Source organism: Mustelus asterias, chromosome 21 (genome assembly GCF_964213995.1).
Source record: "Mustelus asterias chromosome 21, sMusAst1.hap1.1, whole genome shotgun sequence".
NCBI classification, from domain to species: domain Eukaryota; kingdom Metazoa; phylum Chordata; class Chondrichthyes; order Carcharhiniformes; family Triakidae; genus Mustelus; species Mustelus asterias.
The window spans coordinates 66,220,874-66,247,528 of record NC_135821.1 but is presented as its reverse complement, the minus strand read 5'-3'; the positions used below and the strand labels follow the sequence as shown (position 1 = coordinate 66,247,528).

General features: G+C 40.8%; 1 protein-coding gene across 2 annotated transcripts; it reads left to right on the top strand.

Annotated features, from left to right (window-relative positions):
• The first annotated feature begins 165 nt into the window (after positions 1-165).
• On the top strand, positions 166-26,532 carry ak2 (adenylate kinase 2). Of its 2 annotated transcripts, XM_078238075.1 has the most exons (7): positions 166-1,217; positions 5,232-5,357; positions 7,551-7,661; positions 9,591-9,685; positions 11,729-11,801; positions 17,454-17,649; positions 26,043-26,532. In XM_078238075.1, the coding sequence occupies exons 2-7, from the start codon at positions 5,283-5,285 to the stop codon at positions 26,048-26,050; spliced, it is 558 nt and encodes a 185-aa protein (XP_078094201.1). In that variant the 5' UTR covers positions 166-1,217; positions 5,232-5,282; the 3' UTR covers positions 26,051-26,532. The 2 variants fall into 2 exon arrangements, with proteins under 2 accessions (XP_078094201.1, XP_078094200.1); XM_078238074.1 differs by lacking the exon at positions 26,043-26,532 and having other exon boundaries at positions 254-1,217; positions 17,454-17,821.
• Positions 26,533-26,655: the final 123 nt, after the last annotated feature.

The following is a 26,655-nucleotide window of genomic DNA, read 5'->3' as shown; positions in this document are numbered from 1 at the left end:
GTGAGGGGAGGTTGGGTGGTAGGGTGGGAAAAATGAGTGGGTTAATGGGATGGGAAGCCTGCTAAGTAGGTGGCAAGTGAGTGCAAAAGCGAGGCGTAGGATGGCAAAGTGGTGGGAGGGGATAGAGTGGTGGGTGGAGCGGAGAGCCTAGGTTGAAGGGTGAGTGGGGGCGATTGCATTGAGGGGCAAATTTGGGGGCAGGGGAAAAGAGTGGCAGTGCGGAAAGAGGGTGGTAGGATTTGTGCAGCAGAGGGAGAGAAGGGGGTGTGATATGCTTTATCATAAAAATTTTATAAACTTATGTTCCAAAAAGTTATTTTCATACAGCACGTGGCACCCTAAGGTGCCTCAAAATAGAATTGCAATTATAAGTGATATTTACAGTATGTATTCCATAAGGAAGCTAATGCCTGAGGAGTTTTACAATTTCCCGTTGTATGGATTAAAATTTACGCCAGTTAAAGCAGATGTTTTATATTTTTATACCTGTTAGTGTAGGCATAATTAGTTGCTATTCAACAACCACACTTCAGTTGCTAAATTTTTCTTTAGTGTGGCTCAGCAATGTGTCTGAACTTGTACTTTCTCCCATTTTGCACATAGGAAGGGAAATGGAGGATGGTGTTTTCTATACAAAATATCTCCTTCCCCTTCAAAAAATACCCAAGAGGCATTGATACCTTTGCAGACATATACATTTTGGGATAATTTTAGCTGATTTTTCTAAGGTATGTTTCCAAATCACATTGAACTGAGTTAAAGCATAGGCCAGAATTCTACAGAGGTGGCAGAAGATCTGCCACTGGGGACAGTTGCAGGGGAGTGACCCCACTTCAGCAGATGGGACCTGGGACTGTACTGCTGGGGCAGCCATCCTATTGAGGACGGTCCAATCAGAGGGCCAATAACCATCGCTTCACTGCTTTGGGGTCTGATCTGCAGACTGTGCCATTGCCGTACTGTCACTCCATAGGTCAGAGGACGCCCTCCCACCACCCCAGAGCCCAACGTTGTTCACCAGGTGATTTTCCCATCTGGTGTCAGGTCTAACAGCATTGCATTGGTGCTCCTGTTGGAGACTCCCCTTGTAATCTCTAAGATTGAGGCTCCCTAAGAAAACAACCAGCATTTTACATAGTTTCTTGCAACCGTGACTACATTTCAAAAAAGGACTTCATTAGTTGTACAAACCACTTTGCATCATCTGATTGTGAAAGGTACTGTCTAAATGCGAGTCTTTTATGTTTTCTTGATGAAATCCATTGTGAATATTTTGATACAATAAAAGCTTGGAGTGAGAATGAAGTTGCAAAGTGCACCATGTCTTAATGTTTAATGTCCCACTGGTCGTTATTACAGTTGTGAGCAGTAGCTTACTGTTACTTCACGAGGATTAATTTACATCAAACAGTTCTCCATATCAACATGGAAGAGCAGTGGAAGTGAATTCTTAGAAATTACGTTATGTTAGGCCAATTGTACCGATATGTCACCGCTATCTTTTCATTTGAGGCTCTCTACTTTAAGTGCATTGACTTCCTGGCTCCCATGTTAGCGAATGTTGTAAATACTTTCTCCTCTGATCAGGCTGCAGAGGAAGGGTATTGGGGGTTGGGTGGGCTCAGGCTGGGGGCAAGGGGTTGACTTCATCACTCCACTGGGATGTGGGTGTTGTCTATATTGCCCTTCTAGCCCTGAAGTGGTTTGCAAAAGGGGAAGTTAAACCTCACTGTCAATCAGGATTAGACTGTCTACATTCGTCAGGATCAATGGGGTATTTGAGTCAATCTTGAAGAGAAATCAAATTAACAGAGGTGGCTGGAGGATGAGAAACATCCATTGATCTGACAGCTGAATCTTTTACGAGGCATTGCACATTAATAAATAAAATAAAGTTGTGTCACAAGTAGGCTTACATTAATATTGCAGTGAAGTTACTGTGAAAGTCCCTAGTTGCCACACTCCGGCACCTGTTCAGATACACTGAGGAAGAATTTAGCATGGCCAGCACGTCTTTCAGACTGTGGGAGGAAACTGGAGCACCCGGAGGAAACCCACACAGACATTGGGAGAACACGTAGACTCCACACACAGTGACCCAAGCCTGCGTCCCTGCTTGCCACTGTGCCGCCCTAACTTGTTACAGATCAAAGGTTTTAATGGAGAGGATTGCAACAATTTCTGCTGTGTGCATACATTGGGGCTGAGTGCACAGCTGAGCAGACTGGAAACCCCCCCCCCCCTCCCCCCACCTGTGAAATTGACATCTCCTCTCTGTCAAAGAACTTCAAAGGGCTCTGCTCTCCTGTAGCTTTTGACAGGGAGAAAGGAAAATCTCTGCAGAATGGAGTGCGAGAAATGATTTTAAAATCCTGCCAGGTGCCAGGAGGGGATGGAGGTTAAGGTTACCTTGACACTTTAGAATTTGCATGGCTCACGAGCAGAAATGCAGGTGTTGGTCATAGGGCTTCCTGAAATCACCTTGCTAGGATTTGCCAGAGCTAGAAGGGACAGTCCAGCCACGACATCCCCATCCTGACAGAATGGCGAAGCCCACCCCAGAATCTTTGAGAGACACTTCCTCTGCAGTCAGGAAGCAGCAGAGGGGCAAATGGCCACTGGACCAACTACCTCAAGCTCCCTCGGGTCTAAGGCACCAGGACAGGGTGTCGGTGTCCGAGGGCAGTGCACTGTTGGCACTGCCGAGATGCTCGGCCTGAAAGGAGGCTGAGGGGAAAGGGGTGCAGTGTGGGGTGTCTGAGGGGGAAGGGGGGGGATGGCTGAGGGGTTTCAGCCGGGTCACTCTAATACCTGTGTGGGTGCAGTGATCCGTGATTTGAGTGGTGAGGGGGAGCCGGATGCCCCTCTTTCCTGAGGTGGAGGTGCTTCCCTGGTTGGAGGAGTGAGTGCTCTCAGAATTCACATCTGGGAATCCCGATTTTCGGCTGGGCATTCACCTGGGCATTGGGATTTGTGCTGGCTGTCAAAAGGGGTCAGAGAATTGCCCTCACTATATACATGCAAGTAAATAGATGAACATAAGAACTAGGAGCAGGAGTAGGCCATCTGGCCCCTTGAGCCTGCTCTGCCATTCAATAAGATCATGGCTGATCTTTTCGTGGACTCAGCTCCACTTACCTGCCCGCTCACCATAACCCTTAATTCCTTTACTGTTCAAAAATTTATCTATCCTTGCCTTAAAAACATTCAATGAGGTAGCCCCAACTGCTTCACTGGGCAGGGAATTCCACAGATTCACAACCCTTTGTGTGAAGAAGTTCCTCCTCAACTCAATCCTAATCTCCTTCCCCTTATTTTGAGGCTATGCCCCCTAATTCTAGTTTCACCTGCCAGTGGAAACAACTTCCCTGCTCCTATCTTATCTATTCCCTTCATAATCTTATGTTTATATAAGATCTCCGCTCATTCTTCTGAATTCCAATGAGTATAGCCCCAGTCTACTCAGAGTCTCTCTTCATAAGCCAACCCTAGTCAACTCCGGAATCAACCTAGTGAATCTGCTCTGCACCCCCTCCAGTGCCAGTATATCCTTTCTCAAGGAGACCAAAACTGTACACAGTACTCCAGGTGTGGCCTCACCAGCACCTTATACAGCTGCAACATAATCTCGCTGTTTTAAACTCCATCCCTCTAGTAATGAAGGACAACATTTCATTCGCTGCCTTAATTACCTGCTGCACCTGCAAACCAACTCTTTGCGATTCTTGCACAAGGACACCCAGGTCCCTCTGCACAGCAGGCATGCTGCAATTTTTACTCTTTAAATAATAGTCCATTTTGCTGTTATTCCTACCAAAATGGATGACCTCACATTTACCAACATTGTACTCCATCTGCCAGACCCTCGCCCACTCACTTAGACTATCTATATCCCTTTGCAGACTTTCAGCATCCTTTGCACACTTTGCTCTGCCACTCATCTTAGTACAGTAAGAAGTCTCACAACACCAGGTTAAAGTCCAACAGGTTTATTTGGTAGCAAATACCATAAGCTTTCGGAGCACAGCTCCTTCGTCAGATGGCGTGAATATCTGTTCTCCAACAGTGCACAGACACAGAAATCAAGTTACAGAATACTCAGAATACAGAATAGTATTCTGTAACTTGATTTCTGTGTCTGTGCACTGTTGGAGAACAGATATTCACTCCATCTGACGAAGGAGCTGTGCTCCGAAAGCTTATGGTATTTGCTACCAAATAAACCTGTTGGACTTTAACCTGGTGTTGTGAGACGTCTTACTGTGCTTACCCCAGTCCAACGCCGGCATCTCCACATCATGACTCATCTTAGTGTCATCTACGAATTTTGACATGCTACGCTTGGTCCCCAATTCCAAATCATCTATGTAAATCGTAAACAATTGCGGTCCCAACACTGATCCCTGAGGCACACCACTAGTCACTGATCGCCAATCAGAAAAACACCCATTTACCCCCACTCTTTGCTTTCTGTTAGTTAACCCATCCTCTAGCCATGCTAATATATTACCCGTAACACCGTGCACCTTTATCTTATGTAGCAGTCTTTGGTTTGGCACCTTGTCAAATGCCTTCTGGAAATCCAGATCCACCACATCCACAGGTTCCCCATTGTCCACTGCACATGTAATGTTCTCAAAGAATTCCATCAAATTAGTCAAACGTGACCTTCCCTTCATGAACCCATGCTGCGTCTTACCAATGGGACAATTTATATCCAGATGGTCCACTCTTTACTCAACCATTCAAAACGCATCAATGTCTTAAAGACCTATTCTTTGGTAATTATCTCAATTTTTCCAAGATGGTGCTGGAACGAGGTGACTTCTTGCGAGTTGTGCCCAGCTTACCTTCTATTCTATCTTTTATTCTCGTTCTATGCTGCTAAAACTTCATTCTAAACTGTGTTTTAAATACTCTAACAATGCTTTAATTACCTACCTTGCATTAAGTTAATCTTTCTCTATACCCTAGCTAGGACTATAACATTACATTCTGCACTCTCGTTTCCTTCTCTATGAATGGTATGCTTTGTCTGTATAGCGCGCAAGAAACAATACTTTTCACTATGCTAATGCATGTGACAATAAATCAAATCAAAACTAAATTTGTAGTTTGAAGTGAAACTTGTTCGGCTGATTTTTAAAAAATTTGTTTCCAACAATACCAATGAATGAATGTACATCCCAATTATAAAATTGCATTTTAATTGTTTTCCATTCCTGTTTCAGGCTCATCGACTTGCTGATCACTATAATGTCTGTCACTTAGCAACTGGTGACATGCTGCGAGCCATGGTAGCAACAGGCTCAGAATTGGGTCAGAAGTTAAAGAAAACAATGGATGCTGGCAAATTAGTAAGTGGTGTATAATAAATTGATTACACTTGTTACACTTATCACTATAGTGTGTGTTCTAAAAATTAGCTTCTTATCAACTATGCTTGAACTCAAAACGCTATGCTAATCTTATTAGATAAATGCTTTCCGGTATTGGAGTGGTAAAGCCTGATAAATGAAGGCCAGCAAGATCCTGTCTTTAATTTTCCTTGACTGAATTAGCTTACTTAACCACGGAGGAGGGGTGGACAATAGAAAATGAGAGAAGCATCTCTGAGCAAAAGGATAAAGTTGACACAATATATGATTACTTGTTAGAAAGTGCAAGTCTGTGGTCATTTGACGAGGACTGGATTAGGCTCATGTGATGCACTCCACACTAAAACAGCTTGTTTATTTTGATTATGTGGAGAGAATGGTCCCTCAAGTGAGTTACCAAAGGGTGGTCATCATTCAAGGTATTAGACCACAGTTTGCCTTTTAAAAAAGTATCCCTTTTTCAGAGGGATAAAACTAGCAAATCCCAAATCATAAAACAAAACTTAATCAAATTAAATAATGTTATTTCCACTATAGCCATTATCTGCTGCAGTCCTGCCAGTGCCCACTTAGTGTGAAAGATCTCAAACGTAATCAGCAGGCAGCTTTGGGCTCCTCCAGGACTGGCCAGGTGCAGATAAAGCTGCAGAAGAGAGGCACACAGCTAGAGAGTTGTACTACAATGTGAATCACACTGTTAAGAGAAGCTCATTTGATAGGGAACCTTACTGAACGCTTTATTTTAGATTTTGTTAGATTTTATGTATTTGTGTGCATGTGTAATATATTTGTGTGATTAATGTCCGTATGTTTTGACGTGCAGATGTTCACTTTTTTTTCCTTGTTTTTCTTGGCTAATTTTTGCATTTCCTTCCTCTTGAAGGTTTGGCAATTTGTTGCATGGATACTGGTTGCCCTTCAGTACTGCATCAAAGTGATTTACTCATACCTGAATTTTAACGGTGGATTTTGACAAACTAGACATCACAGTTGAGGCCAATTCTGACATCACCCAATGTCAAAATGTGCTGGACAGCTGGATAGTGATCAATGAACTCAGCTGTTAGGGCTATTTTAGCATCCCTATTGGAACAGAATAGCACATTTCCTACGGAACACCAGTTGAACCTCCAATCTATCAATTGATTTTTTTTTTCTCTCAGGTACTTGGTGTAAACCCTTTTCAGTGCAGATTTTAATTATCTTTTGAATGCCACGTTTAAAAAAAAAAAGTACAGCCCATGGAAGTTAAACAAATAGCCAAAGGATTTTGAGCTATGAATACATAGATCACAGCAAACATTTTGGCCAATCATGACTATGCTCACACTTCACTGGAGCATCCATAACTGATCCCTTGTTTACTTTTTCTCTAGTATTGTATCTTTCGCTGCTCCAAATACTTATCAATTTTCACTCAGTAGAATTAATGACTGCTGCCTCAATTACTTTGTGTAGCAAAGCATTCCATACTCCCAAAGACCAACTGTGTAAAAAAATTTCTCCCAGCCTTTCTTGGTGATATTTTTGTATTGATGATCCCTTGTCACTCACTTTGCAAGATAGTCTTTCACAATTCGCATGAGCAAAATGCCTAATGGTTAAAGAATCTGTTAAATCTTGTCTTGGTCTCTGCTCCAGTGGAAGTAATTCAAATATTGCCAGTCTTCCTTGCTACTGTTCTTGGCATTACTATGCTGAATCCTTTCTATGATTTTAATGCCCTTTCTAAAATGGGATATTTAAAGCTACTCAAGGCACTATCTGTGGTCAAACTACTGGTGTGTATGAATTCACCTCTTACTGCCTCTATTTGCTAAAATCCAAACTCTTGGTCTTGTTGTGACTTTGTCTATCTGCACTTGAACATTCAGTATCTCTCTACTGAGTCATACAACTAAACTCTTGCAGGAAGGTATATTTTTTAAAAAAGTTCAAAGTCTCCATTCATTTTATTTGTTTTTTCCTCCACCCATCTTGATAGGGAATGTATCAGCGTGTGCACTTTATACATTTTCTTTCCTGACGTGAAGGAACTTTTGGAAATCATGTATGCGACTTTTTATTTTCAAAAGTTAACAGACATTCTTTAGCTCGTAGAATGTTGGAGGTTCCTGGAGCTGATTCTGTGCATATTTTCCTCTTTGTATTTTTCTTTGTTTATTTATCTAGGTCAGCGATGAGATGGTCATTGAATTGATTGATAAAAACCTGGACTCCCCAGCTTGCAAGAATGGATTTCTACTGGATGGATTTCCACGCACTGTGAATCAAGCACAGATTGTATGTTATGCTTTACTAAAATTGTATGGCATGTGGGAACATGGCTTTGTAGCCTGGTCCAAGAGCACTTCAATACTGATCTCCAGCTTTTATTTAAATTTACTTGACTGTTTAATGAGTAACATGGAGGGGATTAATTTGTGGTCACGATCTTATCTTGAGGTTAGCATGACTTTAGCCCCAAAATGTAAATATTAGGAAGGACAATGAAGTTTATTATAAAGGAAATAATTGGGTTTACTGAAAGTGAAGAGAATTACTTTAAATATTTATGTATTTTTGGGGTAGGATGAATTGAGTTGTGCAGTGATTATCTGGATGTTTAAGTACCTTTTACGAGAACTTGGAGCTTAATTGAATACTTTAAGGGATGATATTTTCAGCAGTTATATCATATAGCTACTTCTCTGCTTAATAAAAGTAAAATATCGTGGCTGCTGGAAATCTGAAATAAAAACTTAGCAGGTCTGGCAGCATCTGTGGAGAAACAGAGTTAACGCTTAGAGATCAAGTGATTCTGAAGATTCCGAAGACATCCAAGCAAGATATTTGGGAACATGATATAGAGATAAAATCGAGTTCTGACTGGACTGTGATAATCAGAAAGCAAGCCCACATTTAATCTTGCTATTTTACCTGACACTTACAAATGTGATCTTTAGATGACATTAAAATTGAAGGTTTCAGATAAGTTGTGTGGGGAAAACATTCAAAATTTGAAACATCTTAAATTGATAAATGAAATTTAGCAGTTAATGTGGAGAAATGAAATAGTACTAAGTAAAGAGGGGAAGGTTGAGTGGAGATGTGCGGGGAAGTCTTTTTACACAGGTGGTGGGAGCCTGGAATGCACTGCCAAGAGAGGTGGTTGAGGCAGATGCATTAGCCACATTTAAGACTTAGCTGGATAGATATGTGAACGGACAGGGAATAGAGGGATACAAGCAGTGGGTCTAGATAGGTCAACGTGATTGGAACAGGCTTGGAGGGCCGAAGGGCCTGTTCCTGTGCTGTACTGTTCTTTGTTCTTTGTTATATCAAATACAGTGAGAAAAAGTGCAAAATGTAAGGGGTCTATAAGTGAATATTTTGTTAACTGATTAACTGCATATCGGGTTTAAAGGGAGTATATAATAAGTTTTGTATTATTTAGTAAAAAGAAAGTGAGAAACCAAAAGTCTACTCTTAAAGGTATTAGATTAGTTAGTGATAAATGTAACATTTTAAAATTAATGAATAGATTGACAATGGAGATGCTTATTAAAAAAACATGGTGGGAAAAATTAGGTATCAATGCTGAACCCTACTGTTCATGACCTCATCATTCTATTCAACCTCCCAGTTGAATTTCCAAATTCATAGTCCTTTCATCCCAAGATTGCTTATTTCCATTTGTAACATCACCTGCCTCTTCTCCTCCTGCATCTCATCTGTCAGTGAAACCCTCATCTATATCTTAGTCACTCCAGATTTGTCTATTCCAATGCTTTCCTCTGCCTCTTGTGTATTGTTCCCATCCCCTTACCCCACTATTGGCTACCATGACTTTAGCCAGCTTGGGCAGCACAGTAGTTAGCACTGCTGCCTCACACGACCCAGGTTCAATTCCAGCTTTGGAGTAACTGTGGAGTTTTTACTTTCTCCCCATGTCTACGCGGGCTTCCTCCGAGTGCTCCGGTTTCCTCCCACAGTCCGAAAGATGCGCAGGTTAGGTGGATTGGCCAAGCTAAATTTCCCTTTAGTGTCCCAAGATGTGTATATTAGGGGGGGTGGATACATGAGGTTATGGGGATAGGGCCTGGGTCAGATGCACTGTTGGAGAGTTGGTATAGACTCGATGGGCTGAATGGCATTGTAGAGATTCTATGATTTAAGGAGAACATGATACTTACATACAACTTCTCTGAGCCAATTTTACTCTTGTTACAGTTTGATCAGCAATTGGAAAAGCGATCTGAGAAACTGGACTCTGTGCTAGAGCTTAAGATTGATGATAGCTTGCTGGTAACCAGGATCTGTGGCAGGTAACAAATACATTTTTCTTGTTCGTTGTTGGGTTTGATACACAATCTGTTTTATTAAGTCAGCTAATATTTGAATACATAACTAATTCAACACATAATGTTTTGCCTGGGTTAGATCTTTTTAACTTTACCCTAATTTCAGCTTGTTGCAAAAAGCCAATTGACGTCTCCCCATTAGGAAAATCAGCCTAAGGAACAATTCTAGTCTCCATTAGCTTATTGCCACATCAGAAGTAATATTTATTGGGGAGCTACGTTGAGTGTGCTGCTTATTATTTAGCTCTTTTTGAACAGAATTATACATTCAAGCAGTGTTAGATTATCTGTAAAAACAGTGCATAAATAATTCTCTGTCGTAGTAATTAGATGAGTGGATGCTACTTAACCTACAACTAAACAATAGTTGTAATCAAGTTTATTTGTGCTGCAACACTAAGAGCATTTCCTAACACATGCGCAGTGTCAGCCTGTCAGCTGCTGCATTGAAACAAACAAAGACTAAAGAGGTATTTTTACTGTCTGGAATTTTTATCATTTGTGTATATGTAAGAAATAGCAACTTATTTTGACACTCTAATAAGCGTTGTTTATCCACTAAATTGTTGGGGGTCCTCCGTTTTGAGGTCCAAAAATACTTTCGGACCTCAAAAGAACTGCTGCACTTTATCTAATAATTCACATTAAGGACATCTAATAGCTATTTCCACTGATTTTGAGCTGGAATAAGAACTGTTGATCTTATTATAAGACGTAGGAGCAGAATTAGGCCACTCGGCCCATCGAGTCTGCTCTGCCATTCAATCGCGTGGCCAACTTAGCTTCCCAATAAATATTACTTCTAATGTGGTAATAAACTCATGGAGACTAGAATTGTTCCTTGGGCTGATTTTCCTAAATCAGTTTTTTTTCTCATCATTCTCCTGCCTTTTCCCCATAACCACTGATCTCCTTATTAATCAAGAACTTATCTATCTTTGTCTTAAAGACACTCAATGACCTCGCCTCCACAGCCTTCTGCAGCAAAGAGTTCCACAGATTCGCCACACTCTGGCTGAAGAAATTCCTCCTTATCTCTGTTTTAAAGAATCGTCCTTTAGCCTGAGGTTGTGCCCTCTGGTTCTAGTTTTTCCTACTAGTGGAAACATCCTCTCCACATTCATTCTATCCAGGCCTCGCAGTATCCTGTAAGTTTCAATAAGATCCCCCCTCGTCCTTCTAAACTGCAACAAGTACAGACCCAGAGTCCTCAACCGTTCCTCATACGACAAGCTCTTCATTCCAGGGATCATTCTTGTGCACCACCTCTTTTCCTTTTCAAGGCCAGCACATCCTTCCTTCGATATGGGGTCCAAAACTGCTCACAATTCTCCAAATGGGGTCTGACCAGAGCCTTATACAGCCTCAGAAGTATATCTCTGCTCTTGTATTCTAGCCCTCTCAACATGAATGCTAACATTGCATTTGCTTTCCTAACTGCCGACTGAACCTGCACGTTAACTTTAAGAGAATCTTGAACAATGACCCCCAAGTCCCTTTGTGTTTCTGATTTCCTAAGCATTTTCCCATTTAGAAAATAGTCTATGCCTCCATTCCTCCTTCCAAAGTGCATAACCTCACACTTTTCCACATTGTATTCCATCTGCCACGTCTTTGTCCACTCTCCTAACCTGTCCAAGTCCCTCTGCAGCCACCCTGCTTCCTCAATACTACCTGTCCCTCTACATATCTTTGTATCATCTGAAAACTTAGCAACAGTGCCTTCAGTTCCTTCCTCCAAATCATTAATGTATATTGTGAAAAGTTGTGGTCCCAGCACTGACCCCTGAGGCACACCACTAGTCACCGGCTGCTATCCATATTTGGTGTAAGATCCCTAATTCGTTCTGGAACTTGATAATATTGACACTGTAGGCCTGACAGTTTTCCTGACAGTTAAATATACTTTTGAGGTGGAGCATTTGCTTTCCAGTGAAAATACGATGTATAGACTACTAACCATGTTGGGTTTTGAGGAAAGTGCTATTGCAACCTTTTTTTTCTTAGACTGATTCACCAGACCAGTGGTCGCACCTACCATGAATTGTTCAACCCACCCAAAACGCCAATGAAAGATGACGTACGTATTAGCAAGAACATCAATTTTACATTGTCCTTGGTATTATGCAGTACAAATTATACAACCAGAATAATTCCAAATAAAGTTTTTAAATAGTCCTCAAAACATTAAATTTCATATTTGCATCTTACCGGTGTAAAAAAGAGGAATGCGTTATTCCTTCCAAAAGGCAGTTTTCATCATTCTACAAACTCAGCTTGTCTTAAAAACAAATGTTCAAATAAAGAAAAAAACGTTTTCCTTGAACAATAATGGCTCACCTGCAATTAACACAAGTTCCTGCTGTTTACAGTATCCAGTGCCTTCAGTCTTTTTTTGATATCTTGTGCAATGAATCAAACTAGTTGAAGACTGGCATCTGTGATCCAGGGGAGAACTGGAGGAGGCTGAGATGGGTCATCTGCTTGGCACGTGGCTGAAGATTGTTGTGAATGCTTTAGCCATTTCTCTTGTACCGAAGTGCTGGGCTCCCCTATCATTGAGGATGAGGTTATTTGCAGAGCTGCCGCCTCCAGTGAGTTGTTTAATTGTCTACCACCATTCACGGCTGAATGTGACAGGACTGCATAGCTTGGATCTGATCAGATGGTTGTGGAATTGCTTAGCTCTACCAATTACTTGCTGCTTATGCTGTTTGACACGCAAGTAATCCTGTGTTGTAACTTCACCAAGTTGGCACCTCATTTTTGAGAATGTCTGACGCTGCTCCTGGCATGTCCTGCACTTTTCATTGAACCAGGGCTGATCCCCTGGCTTGATGGTAATAGTAGAGTCGCGGATATGCCAGGCCATGAGGTTACATATTGTTGCTGAATATAATTCTGGTTTTGCTTTAATTCTGGTCGTGCCTTACAAATTGGTGGAGTTTTTTGAGGAAGTGACAAAAACGGTTGATGAAGGAAGGGCCGTGGATGTCGTCTATATGGATTTCAGTAAGGCATTTAACAAAGTCCCACATGGCAGGTTGGTTAAGAAGGTTAAGGCACATGGGATACAACGAGAAGTGGCTAGATGGGTGGAGAACTGGCTTGGCCATAGGAGACAGAGGGTAGTGGTCGAAGGGTCTTTTTCCGGCTGGAGGTCTGTGACCAGTGGTGTTCCGCAGGGCTCTGTACTGGGACCTCTGCTATTTGTGATATATATAAATGATTTGGAAGAAGGTGTAACTGGTGTAATCAGCAAGTTTGCGGATGACACGAAGATGGCTGGACTTGCGGATAGCGAAGAGCATTGTTGGGCAATACAGCAGGATATAGATAGGCTGGAAAATTGGGCGGAGAGGTGGCAGATGGAGTTTAATCCGGATAAATGCGAAGTGATGCATTTTGGAAGAAATAATGTAGGGAGGAGTTATACAATAAATGGCAGAATCATCAGGAGTATAGAAACACAGAGGGACCTAGGTGTGCAAGTCCACAAATCCTTGAAGGTGGCAACACAGGTGGAGAAGGTGGTGAAGAAGGCATATGGTATGCTTGCCTTTATAGGACGGGGTATAGAGTATAAAAGCTGGAGTCTGATGATGCAGCTGTATAGAACGCTGGTTAGGCCACATTTGGAGTACTGCGTCCAGTTCTGGTCGCCGCACTACCAGAAGGACGTGGAGGCGTTAGAGAGAGTGCAGAGAAGGTTTACCAGGATGTTGCCCGGTATGGAGGGTCTTAGCTATGAGGAGAGATTGGGTAAACTGGGGTTGTTCTCCCTGGAAAGACGGAGAATGAGGGGAGATCTAATAGAGGTGTACAAGATTATGAAGGGGATAGACAGGGTGAACGGTGGGAAGCTTTTTCCCAGATCAGAAGTGACGTTCACGAGGGGTCACGGGCTCAAGGTGAGAGGGGCAAAGTATAACTCAGATATTAGAGGGATGTTTTTTACACAGAGGGTGGTGGGGGCCTGGAATGCGCTGCCAAGTAGGGTGGTGGAGGCAGGCACACTGACATCGTTTAAGACTTACCTGGATAGTCACATGAGCAGCCTGGGAATGGAGGGATACAAACGATTGGTCTAGTTGGACCAAGGAGCGGCACAGGCTTGGAGGGCCGAAGGGCCTGTTTCCTGTGCTGTACTGTTCTTTGTTCTTTGCTGATGGCCAATTTGGAGTTGCTAGATCTGTCCAAAATTGACCTCATTTAGCCTGGTGGTAGTGCCACGCAATATGATGGAGAGTATTCTCAATGTGAAGACAGAATTTTGTCTCCACAAGGACTGTGTAGTGGTTGCTCCCACTGATACTGTCATGGACCGATGACTCTTTGGCAGCCAGGTTAGACAAGTATCAAAATAAAATTGGAATTGATTTTACGTGGTTCTTTGGAATTCAAGGTTACTTTACTCTTTCCTGGTGGTTTATATGGTGCTGTTCAAACTCTGATCAATGGGGCTTCTGATATGGCTGCCTTTTTCCTGAACCGAGATTTTCCTCCTCAGCGCGGTGGTCGACAGGCCACACAACAGGGCCCTTTTACTGGTTGTTTACATGCTGTTAACCTTTCTGAAAGGCGGATTGCACTTCTGACATGTCTGCCCTTTTCTTTAACTGAAATTTCCCCCCCTCACACAGGCACATGCGCGCACACCCATACAGTGGTCCTGGCAATCAACTGGGTCTGACCCATTTCCTATGAATGTGATGGATTATATCTGCATATGAGGAGTTGGAGCTGGTGGAGCAAAGTAGGTCAGTAATAGGTGGGAGCTAGGGGAGATTGCAACAAAGATGTGTAAGGCACAAGACAGAGGAAGTGTTCATGGCAGTGTGAAGGACTATGGAAGGTCAGCTCTGCCCTCATCCCTTCCCATCCCTCCAAGAATCAAGAGTTCCACCTTGTCCTCAATTTTCATGCTGCTAGCCTTCACATTCATCCTCTTCCATCTTCTGCGTGATGCCACCATGAAGCACCTTTTCCCCCTCACCCCCACAGTCTGCAAGGACCAATCCCTCTGGTGGCACCCTGGTCCACTCCTCCATCAACCCCAGCCCCTCATCCCTCCCATGGCACCTTCCCTTGCAATCACACCTGCCCCTTTACCTCCTCACTGTTCATGGCCCCAAACAGGTGAAGAAACATTTCACTTGCACCTCCTTCAATTTAGCCGACTGTAACTACTGCTCCCAATGTGGTCTCTTCCATATTGGGGAGACTAAACGCAGACTAGGTGACCACTTTGCAGAACACCTTCACTCAGCCCACACGTCCATCCTAGGCCTGCTGCAATGTTGCAGTGAAGCTCAATGCAAACTGAAGGAGCAGTGCCTCATCTTCCAATTAGGCACATTACAGCCCTCGAGTTCCAACAACTTTAGACTGTGATCTTTCTCCTCCATCTTGACCCCGTTTTTAACCAAAAATTATTTTGTTCCGATGCAACAACACGCACATCCCGCCACTCAGCCATCTGTCACTTCTTAAGTTTTGCTTTCATTGAGCATTGATCTTTGTTCTCCTATTAACAGATTCTGCCAGCTTACCTTACTGCCACTATCAGCACCTTCTATAGTCCTTCACACTGCCATGAACACTTCCTCTGTCTTATGCCGAACACATCTTTGTTGCGGTCTCCCCTCGTTCTCACCTATTGCTGACCTATTTTGCTCCGCCAGCTCCAATTCCTCCATATGTAGATAATCATCAAGATAGTTGGATACATGGGCAGAGAAATGGCAGATGGAGTTTAATTCAGACAAATGTGAGGTTATGCATTTTGAAAGGTCCAATGCACGTAGGAATTATACAGTAAATGGTAGAACCCTTAGGAGTATTGACAGGCAGAGAGATCTGGGCGTACATGTCCACTGATCATTGAAAGTGGCAACACAGGTGAATAAGGTAGTCAAGAAAGCATACAGCATGCTTGCCTTCATCGGTCAGGGCATTGAGTATAAAAATTGGCAGGTCATGCTGCAGCTGTACAGAACCTTAGTTAGGCTTCATTTAGAATATTGTATACAATTTTGGTCACTATACTACCAGAAGGATGTGAATACTTTGGAGAGGGTACAGAAGAGGTTTACCAGGATGTTGCCCGGTCTGGAGGGTATTAGCTTTGAGGAGAGGTTGGATAAAATCTGTTCGTTCTCACTGGAACGATGGAGGTTGAGGGGTGACCTGATGGAGGTTTACAAGACGATGGGTGGCATGGACAGAGTGGATAGTCAGATGCTCTCTCCTAGGGTAGAAAAGTCGAGTACTGGGGACATAGGTTTAAGGTGCGTGAGGAAAACTTTCAAGGAGACATGCGAGGCAAGTTTTTTTTTACACAGGGTGGTGAATGTTTGGAAAGTGCTGCCCAGGGGGGTGATGGGAGCAGGAATGATAGCGGCATTTAAGGGGCATCTAGACAAATGCATGAATAGGATGGGAATGGAAGGATACAGACTCCGCAAGTGCATACGGTTTTAGTTTAGGCAGGCATCATGATTGGCGCAGACTTGGAGGGCCGAAGGGCCTTTCCTATGCTGTATTCTCCTTTGTTCATATTTCTCCCTCTCTTTAGCTCTGAAGAAGAATCATACTGATTCAAAACATTAATCCTGTTTCTCTTTCCACATATGCTGCCAGACCTGCTGAGTTTTTCCAACATTTTTTGTTTTTATGTATAAAAGGTAGATGGTTCATCTGTACAAGAACGGCAAAGTTGAGAATTAGTGACTCCTTTCCAAAATTTCTGCCTACATCCGGTGTGCGTTGTTATTCACGAATGTGTGCATAGTTGTACCAACAAATTCAATGAATGCTGATGCCAGATGATGACAAAATGTACATTAACTTAACTAAACGAGTAAGCTTGTATGAAAGTTATGAAAAATTCTTTGACTCTTTATGAACCGTACCGTTTGAGAAGACTGTGAGAAAATTTCAGCTTGTCCATCGATCCTGCCTGTTCAGTCATATTGCAACTCAGCAACCTGATTCCTCCCCTGCTGCCAGCCTCTTCTGAAAGAGGCTGTAAAATCAATCAAATTAAAAAAACGCTCAAATTGCTCTGTAACCTTTGAAGGCAATCAAAAATGAGCCCCAGGGGATATAGAAAATAGAACCATAGAAAATTACAGCTCAGAAACAGGCCTTTTGGCCCTTCTTGTCTGTGCCAAACCATTTTTTGCCTAGTCCCACTGACCTGCACTTAGACCATATCCCTCCACACCCCTCTCATCCATGAACCCGTCCAAGTTTTTCTTAAATGTTAAAAGTGACCCCGCATTTACCACTTTATCCAGCAGCTCATTCCATGTCTATGTGTGTTGCTCAGCATCCCATCAATATCAATCTTCTCCAGGAACCTGGTCTGCCCCGCCTTGAGAGATGCTAGTGGGCCCAGAGATTTCTGCCCCAGGCCCGCTAATATTTAAACTGTATTGAAAGGGTCATTTAAATTTATGCAGCTCCATGCCAATTTCTGGCACGGAGCTGATGACGCCGGAAATCCGGCTGCCAGCTGCTCGAGTCTCCCGGCCCACTGCTCCCCAGATGTGGCACAGCGGGCAGGGAGAATCGCCACTGATATTTCCCCTCCTTTCACATCCCAAACTGAGCCCAAATTATACATTAGTGGTTGTATGTTAGAATTGTTCTTTTGAATGGCTTCTTCAGATTCATTTATGTGCATGGTGTAGTTACTAATTACTACATTTTTTGTTTCTGTTCTAAGGTAACTGGCGAACCTTTGTTTAAACGCTCAGATGACAATGAAGAAACATTAAAATCTCGTCTTGCTGCTTACCATACCCAAACCAAACCTCTGATTTCTTATTATCAAAAGAAAGGGCTGCATACAACTGTTGATGCCACACAGCCCCCTGATGTTGTTTTCTCTACCATTCTAGCTGCATTTAGTGGAGTTGCATGTAAGGACCTGGTTATATTTGTTTGATTCATTATTAATGTGAACATAAGATCATAAGAATTTAATGTGTTGCATTTTGATAGGTAGATTTATAATCCAGAATATTACATTTTATTCAGGGCAATATGACGAAGACAGATAATTTGGGTAGCTGATAAAATTCATTCCCTAACTTCAGCTTTATTATCGCAAGACTTTCAAACAAATTTTTAAAAAAACACAGTTTCTTCTGTCAAAGATGTGCTACAAGATGGCATTTGATACCTCAGCAAATCTGGTTATTGTTGCTACCTGTTAATTTGGCTTGTTGCTGTTATCTTAATATGTACAATCCTTTTCTTCCCCCCTCTGAAGTTAAAAATAACTTGATTTGCTAGCTATTCAATTTGGAATCAGTTTTCCAAATCAAACTGGGTAATCTGTAACTTCAGTTGGTACATTAAATTGTGCAAAAGAGTCTCGATCCTTAATGCATATTAAGTTATAAAGTAGCTAAACTGATTTGCTATCATATCTATCAAGCTATGTTCCCTCTCTCTCTGGCCAAATGCAATTATTAGTATTACATTTGGCCCACATTGTATCATCTCCATCTAATCGTTCACATTGAGCACACGTGGTCAAAAAGAAATACCTTTTTTTTCCAAGTAAGTAATGGACTGGGGACTCTTACAGAAATCAATCCATTTGATATGTTCAGAACACAAATTGTTTGAACTTTGCCTTAAGTTATGGCATCATCTGAACTTGTCAGTTTGAGTTGCAAATGGGTAACTTCAGTTTTCTTACCCTAAATGTTACCTATAAAGTGAGTCAATCTGCGGGGAAAAATACTGTTAACTATTGCATTATTAAATGGAATCATGCATATTTTGTGAAAAATTCAGCTCAGTAAATTTGAAATGTATAAAATCATCATCAAATCTATTTTCCTGTCAAAATTATGACATTTCTCTCTCGCTTTTCCTGTTTTCTGTTTCGGGCTATTTCAAAGGGACAGAATTTCTCAATGATGAGCTGTTCCCTTTTATTACTCATTCTTTTCTCGATTTGACTGCTGACAGTACTCCTTGGCTGTTTACCAACTTGTCAAATCTCTCTCACTTTACATAATGTACCTAAATGATTGAAAAATCTGTCATACTGCAAACTAATATTCTTTCTTTCTGTCAAGAGTTTTTACTTTGAATATTTATGCCTATTTCTCAGCACACTTATCTCATGTTTTTCTACCCTTAAACATTTTGCTTCTGAGAATTATGGATAACTGGTGGCCCATAATGTGAGCATAATACTCACTGATCAGAAAAATAAACCTTTTATAGTAACTAAATGGATGGAATGGTGAGTATGAATTACTGCTGAGTTTATTTTTTTTGAGTCCTAATATAGTAACTATATAACATTTATGGCATTAGATCATGGAATTGCATTAAAAAGGTAGAAAGAATAAACCTTTTGTTCTTCATGTCCAGTGGTATGAATTATAATGAAGGAATTACCTGAAGTAAATCTAAAGTTTAAATGAAAATTAAGACTATTTAGATTACAACAAGAAAAATGGGGTATTCACTGTTTTTCCAATCTTTTGCGGGTCAATGAGTGAAGGTGCTGGATTAAAGCTAGAGTTCTACAATTCATTATGGAGCATCTTCCAAATGTGTAGTTGTGTCTATGTTTACACTGAGTAGTCTGGATCTTTACTGGCCCATGGTGTGCTGCTGCTGATGGATCTAAAGCACTTTTGATCTTTTTTGGTACCTCCTTCAGAATCTAGTCAATATTTTCATGTGTGTTTTTAACTTTGTCTTTCCTAGAAACCTGTGAATGTTACGGCAAAGCATTTTGGTTTTGCATTGTACGAGGTGCCCATTTAAGTCAGACACTTGTCCAAGTTCCCAATTGGAGTATGATTTGTTTACATTTTTATTGTAAACAAAACCCTGGAGTAACAACAGAAAATCCCGGGAATGTTTGCAGGCCAGACAGCATCGGTGGAGAGAGAATTAGAATTAACGCTTCCAGTTGATTAACCTTTTTGCCAAAATCAGGAAAACATTAGAGATGTAGCAAGTTTTAAGCGAGTACATGGGGACGAAGACTAAAAGGGAAGGCCTTTGTTCAGATAGAAGGCAGGGTAGATTAAATGAAAAAAGGAATGATGGTGCTAGGCAAAAAGAGTTAATAATGGGGAAAAGAAAGAAACTAAAAATGGGTCTTGAAGTGGAAATGGGAAAGGCAGAATTTCCAGCAGATCCCGTACAAAACAATGGGGGCTGGGAGACCTTTTTAAAAACATCTTATACGTGTGAACCTGTAACATTTGGAAAAACTGCATGGAAAGGCAAAATCATCAGAGAAATTCATGTACCATAGTAATGGCGCCCTAACTTACCTTCCAAAATGAAGGTTTTACATAAGATTTTTTTCAATGGCTTCAAGTCCAGTAATACCTTGAATTAGAGTATTCGGATTGTGATTGGTGTTCCAAGTAAAATACAATTTACATCAAAGAAATTTCAATTCCATTTTATCTAGATGCACTGATTGTTTAATAATTTTTTAAAAATTGTACAAAGATTCCCATAAAAGGCATCCCCCCACCCTCCCCAAATGCCACAGTTAAGGTGATAAGTCTTCCTCTCTGGTTCAGGTTTCCTGTTAGTAGTATAGTGGTCAGATATTTTATTTGTGTTTACTGCATTCTAATAGAATCAGTGAAATAATTTGTATTGGATTTTCTTTAGCTGAGAAGTGGAGGCTTGGTCTGTTCTGAGCGAGGTGACCTTTCTGTCTTCATCCTTACTGGAACTTCCTGGATGATCTCCCTCTCAAACTGTCTCCAAGGACTGCATGACTGTTAACAGTATTGAATTTATTTACACAGTTTTCTTTTAAAGAAATTAAAATAGCAAAAGCAAAATACAAAATGAAACCAGAATAAAGTTAAGAGGAACACAGCAGGTCAGAAAGCATAACTGGAGATCACAAACTATTGACATTTTGGATAAATTCGAAGCATTGGCCATTTAATTTCAACATAGGTGCTGACTTATGTGTATTTCTAGCTTTTTCTATTTTTTGCTACTTTAAAAGAAAGCTTGCCTTCCTCCTTCCCTCCCTCTCCCGTTTTGTTTTAGTAACTTAGAGTAGTTAAATGTTTGTAAGAGCTAATCTACATGGCACATTATGCTAATTCTCAGATTTTTATGGAGTGTCAATGGCATTAGATTGCTTTTAGTGCCCTGTTCTGAGAGCCTGGGGTCCTCCAGATACCCAATGTCTGGAGCTTTCTCATCTTCACGGTATCTTATTTTACTGTACAACTGTAAATCTGGTGTCCAACTAGGATTGTTAAATTATGTCTGTCAGTAGATCTAAAAGAGAAAAATCACCTTTGGCATAAATGCAACCTTAACTGTATTTGGGGAGTTTGTTCCGAAAATCTAAAGTGCTAGGTCGGAATTCTCCGGCTGTTCACGCCCTGCCGCTGCTGCAAGCGAGGATGGGGAATTTGGCACTCAGCCAGATCTTCATTCACTGCAGCGGGACCAGAGAATCCGGCTGGCGTGAATGGCCGGAAATTCCAGCCTTACTTTACTAATGTATCCTGTTCCAAAAATTGAGAATATTCTATTTTCCTGTAATTTAAAGAAGATCTTTTGAGAATTTTCCTCTGCTTTGTAAAAGAGTTAAAATAAAAGTGAAGCAATGAAGCTCATCCTGGAGTATTTAAATTCATTTAAATGTCTCGTGATGAAGGAAAACTTTGACTTGATTGAATTTTCGGATCATGTAATTGACTTCATCCTTGTTGCAGTAGTATAAATGTATTTCTAATTAACTTACAAATTGAACAATAATCTTGATCTGGGGATAATTCTGTTTGTGTCCTCACCTGTTGCATTTCCACCATCAGTTCTAATGTTACTTTAGGACATTCAGAAGCATTATCTTTGGACATCAAAAATTTGAACACATCAAGCATCTGCCTTCTTCCATTTGTCCCATTCTTCCCCTCCTTCTGAGATCAGTAATTGATCCCCATTCAACAAAGCTAAGATATAACATTTAGGTATATTGGAATGGGAAATGGCACTGAACCCATCCAGCTAACTCCAATGTTCTGTAATTTCTTCGTATCCCATTGCGTTCTGTTGGTCAAACCTAGTCATCTTTCTAATAGTGATTTATATGTGCACTTTGTCTATTCCTAATCTGTGCATCTCTTTCAAAGTCTGGTTAATTAAAAGTTATGTTACTATCAGAATCAATGAAATGATTTGTGTAGGTTTTGATTCTACATGCTTAAATATTTTTAGTTGGTCCTTGCCACAGGAAAAGTTCAGATTCAAATGAGGTATTGCTAAAAAGATACATTTTGTCAAAGCTTTTCATCTTGCACTCATCAGGACAGTTCGCACATCGGGAATGGTAGAATGTCAGGCAAGACAACAAATTTATACTGTAGGAAAAGACTGCTGATGGTTGACAAGTGGAATCTGAAATAGGGCACATCAAAGGCATTCTGAAGAACAATGGCTACTCTGATCAGATAATTTCACGCTGTATATCTCACAAACTCATGAATATTCCTGAAAGATGCCCAGTCTACCTCAGATTACCCCGGAGGGGCAAGGCATCTCAAAGATTTTATCAACAAGTGAAGTTTGTGGTTTCATGTTACTGCTATGCAGTGGTAGTCACCACAAATACAATGCTGCTGTGAAGCCAAAAGACTGTTCTGCTTATCATGCAAATGAGTAGTATGGTATATGAATTTCAGTGCCAGTGAGCTGTTGTATATGTAGGCTATACGTCCCGAAGACTGGTGGATTGTATAAAGCAGCATGTCTCTCCTGTTGTTTGCAACAGGCAAGGTATAGACCGTATCCAACCAGCGTGTGTTTGCAAAACTTAAAACAGTGTTCAACGTTAGATGTCGTTCTGCGATTGGACAACATTTGCTAAATAATCTTCAGTGTGCTAAGAATTATACTGTCAACCAATTTAAGATTGTTAGTTGGGTTGTGGTGTGGCACATTTGCATATATGGGAAGCTACATACAGAACTTGGTCTTTGCAGACAGAAAAAAACCATTTATTGCACCTGTTTCAGCCATTCGCTGGTTCATACCTCAGGGCAATGACTTGACCAATCACAGTCGAGCTGCCTAGTTAAATTTCAAACAATGCTTTGCAGTTGACTCAGTCACCATCAACTGGTGTACTCTCTATGACAGTACTGATCAGCATCCACTTGCCAACCAATCAGCACTCTTATGCAGCATAAATTTGTTGTTCCCCCTGACATTGGTATTCTTACAAACTGTCCTGATGAGTGCAAGATGAAAGGCATTGACAAAAATGGCTCCTTTTTCAGCAATATGAGTCCTGTAGTACCAAATAGCTATTTGTAACGCAATATCTAATCTGGCCAAACTAATATTGTAGAGATGGAAAATAGGTGGCATGTCAGGAGCTGTAAAGTTGCTGTGTTAAGATGTCTTGTATGATCCCTTTTAACTTCATAATATTTCTTCTCCGAGAGAAAGGCTCAAACTAATATGATATTGCTAGGCTTTAGTAGGGCAGATTCAGGGCGTGAATGAGTGTCTCCCAAACAATATTCATTTAAAAAGAATTGTCTGCAGTTCGTCTTTCTCTTTTTCTATTCATTTTCACAAGCAAATTGATACGTGAGAACCATGACGAGCAAGTCTCATTTAAGGGGCATGTAATCACCAGATCCATAGAATGTCATTGGTTATTTTGAAGTGGATCATCACTGGTATTATTTACTTCACTCCATTGGGTGCTGGCAGTCAATCATCAGGGTTTCAACCTCTGCTGGTGGGCATTAATGATGACTGGTCCATTTTCTTATTTATATATCCTCAGATTTTTATTGTACTTTGAGATGTTATACATCTCATTTTGAAATGTTTTCCTTCATCAGAGCGCTTATCCTGTTTTTCTATTTTAATCTCCATCCTTTGCCTTTTTGGTTCAGCCACTGCTTTTTGATGTACCGCGAATCATTTTGTCTTCTGATTTCAGACCTGACCTTTTTGTCTGATTTGATTATGCTTGGTTTTTAATTTGCCTATCCAGTGCTCTGGCTCTGGTTTTAGTGCCAACTTTTAAATTTACCACTTAATTGGCCCAGAAAAGCTGAGCAAATATTTTGTGGCCTATTTCAAAACTTAGGAAAGCCTCCTCAGGGGAGGTGATGGTTTAGTGGTGTTATCGCCAGACTGTTAATCCAGAAGTTCAGCTAATGTTCTGGGGACTTGGGTTTGAATCCCACCACGACAGATGGTGGAATTTGAATTCAATAAAAAAAAATCTGGAATTAATCTGCTGATGACTGTGAAAATATTTGTCGATGGTTGGAAAAACCCATCTGGTTCACTAATATCCTTTAGGGAAGGAAATCTGTCCTTACCTGGTCTGGCGTACATGTCAGAGCCACAGCAATGTGGTTAACTCTCAACTGCCCTCGGGCAACTAGGGATGGGCAATAAATGCTGGCCAGCCATGTGGGTGGCACAGTGGCTACCACTGCTGCTTCACTGTGCCAGGGACCCGGGTTCGAATCCGGTCTTGGCTCACTGTCTGTGTGGAGTTTGCACGTTCTCCCTGTGTCTGCGTGGGTTTCCTCCGGGGGCTCCGGTTTCCTCCCACAGTCCAAAGATGTGCGGGATAGGTGGATTGGCTGTGCTAAATTGTCCCTTTGTGTCAGGGGGACTAGCTAAGGTAAATGCATTGGGCTATGGGGATAGGGCCTGGGTGGGATTATGGTCGGTGCAGACTCGATGGGCCAAATGGCCGCCTCCTGCACTGTAGCGATTCTATGTCCCATGAATGAATATAAGAAAAATTGAAACCTTATTTCTGCCTTTTTTAGCTCAAATCCCCTTGTCCTTGTTTGGGCAATTCAAAAACTGTCTGTTTATTAACTTGTTAATTTTTTTTCCAATTTTGACATCCTGATGGACAGAGCAGGTTTTCAAATGTTCCAGAGGTCACTGATGAATGTTTCTGCGAATGCAAAAAATGATTTCTTGTTTGAAGCTTGCAAAACAAATATTAAACTCAGCAATAAGAGCTTTGTCGAATATTGCGAAATTGAATACTTTCTGTTTTTGTCACGTTAGGAACAGTCATGCCAAAATAACTAACTATGCTAAGCAAGGGAGTCATGAGGAGGATAGAATGGTTTTGGGCACTTGTTCACCTATTTCTGGTCCAATTTGAAAAGAGGAGTGGAAAGAAAAGAGAGATTCATTTATATAGCATTTTTCAGAACCTCTATGTCACAAACTACTTCTCCAGTGAGGTTACTGTTGTAAAATGGGATTTGTTTCAATGGGGCCCTTAAAATTGCAGGCATTATCTTTTATATATAAAAGTAACGAAAATAACTAGGGAAAATGGTAACAGAATTAGGGAATAAAATGAGACGTTTTGAATAAAATATACACAATCATTCAGCTTTGCAAGAATATGGATGTTTGTACAGAAGCAATATTAAATAAATAGATGCAACACACAAATGGGAAACATGATAAACTGAGGAAAAAGATAAATGGATGCAGACAGAAGGTTATCTTAATATATTTGACTAAAAGCTAGGTAAGCAGCTTCAGTTACAGAAGAGAAAAAAATAAATCGGCCGTGAGATTATATCTGGTATGTGGGTATTAGGAAAGTCCATTTTACAACAATTGCAGTTAATTACCTGCTGCACCTTGGCTTTATTCCCCCCAGCCCCCACCCCTTTCGGAGTGATTACTTGCTGTGCCGTTGCTCAATTTCAATATGACCTGGTTCCCAAAGACAATTACAGGAAAGCTCTCTTTTTGTCACGAAGGTGTCTGTATAATGCCATTTACACTGAATACAATTTGTTCATTTTCTGTGTAAATTAATTTAAAAATAAATTCCATTTGTGGAGGATGTTATGGTGATAAATACCTGTGACTTGGATGCAGAAGTTTTCATTAACATGTTCTAAAGATACTAGTTTGGGAAGGTGGCTTTTTATCTGTGTACCTAAGCAGATGCTTATAAATTATTTGGCAGAAATAAATGAGCTAAAGCTGGTGTTAAAATCAAGCCAATAGAAAATCCATGCCATTATACATGTAGTAAAATTAATTGCATTTTGCATGTGGGTGAAGGTAAATTTTTCTCAGTACATATAAAAAATATGGTGATTATATATTTATTGATTTGCAATTTTAATAGTTTGTCAAATGTCAGTGTATCTGATTGTGATACATCTAATGCACCAAGATTCCTGTGGATCTGATAATCAGAGACCTAAAATGGTGTCAAAAACCTTTGCTAAACTACACTTTACTTAAACCTTTTTTTGTCTCATTTCAGCCATCTGAAAATTGATGCCAGAGACAGTGTTTTTCCAGCCACAATGTGCCAACGATCAAGTTTATATCTTTACATAATGTTGGAGGGGATGGCATTAGGAGATTACATAATGTGGGAGGGGATGTTGGTATTGGATTACAGAAGTGCAATTCAATTTTAAATCCCAGCAGTTTGTTAATATGATACTGGGAAATTTAATGAGTGGATTATTTGAGTGCTATTCGGCAATCAATCTTTTAAACAATTCAATTTTATGGATTACGTCATAGGAAAAGGGAATATTTGTGGGTTCTGCAGAAGCAACTTTGTCAAAGTTCAGATCTAATTGCTGCCTAACTTTTTTTCCCTTGCTGTCCTGAACAAAAGTGCATATTAATCTTTTTGGGGTTGCCTTGTAACGAAGGGTGTGGTTGATAACAGTACCAAACATTGCTATTTTTTAAAAATGATGGATGATGATGGAACAATAAACTTGAGATTTTTGCATTGAGTTCAGTCAACTGATTTCAGGTAAAGCTTAATGACTTATTACATATTCCATGTTGATTAATTGAATAATTCATAACTTTTATTTTCATACATATGTATATTTACTATGACCAGTTTCAGAATG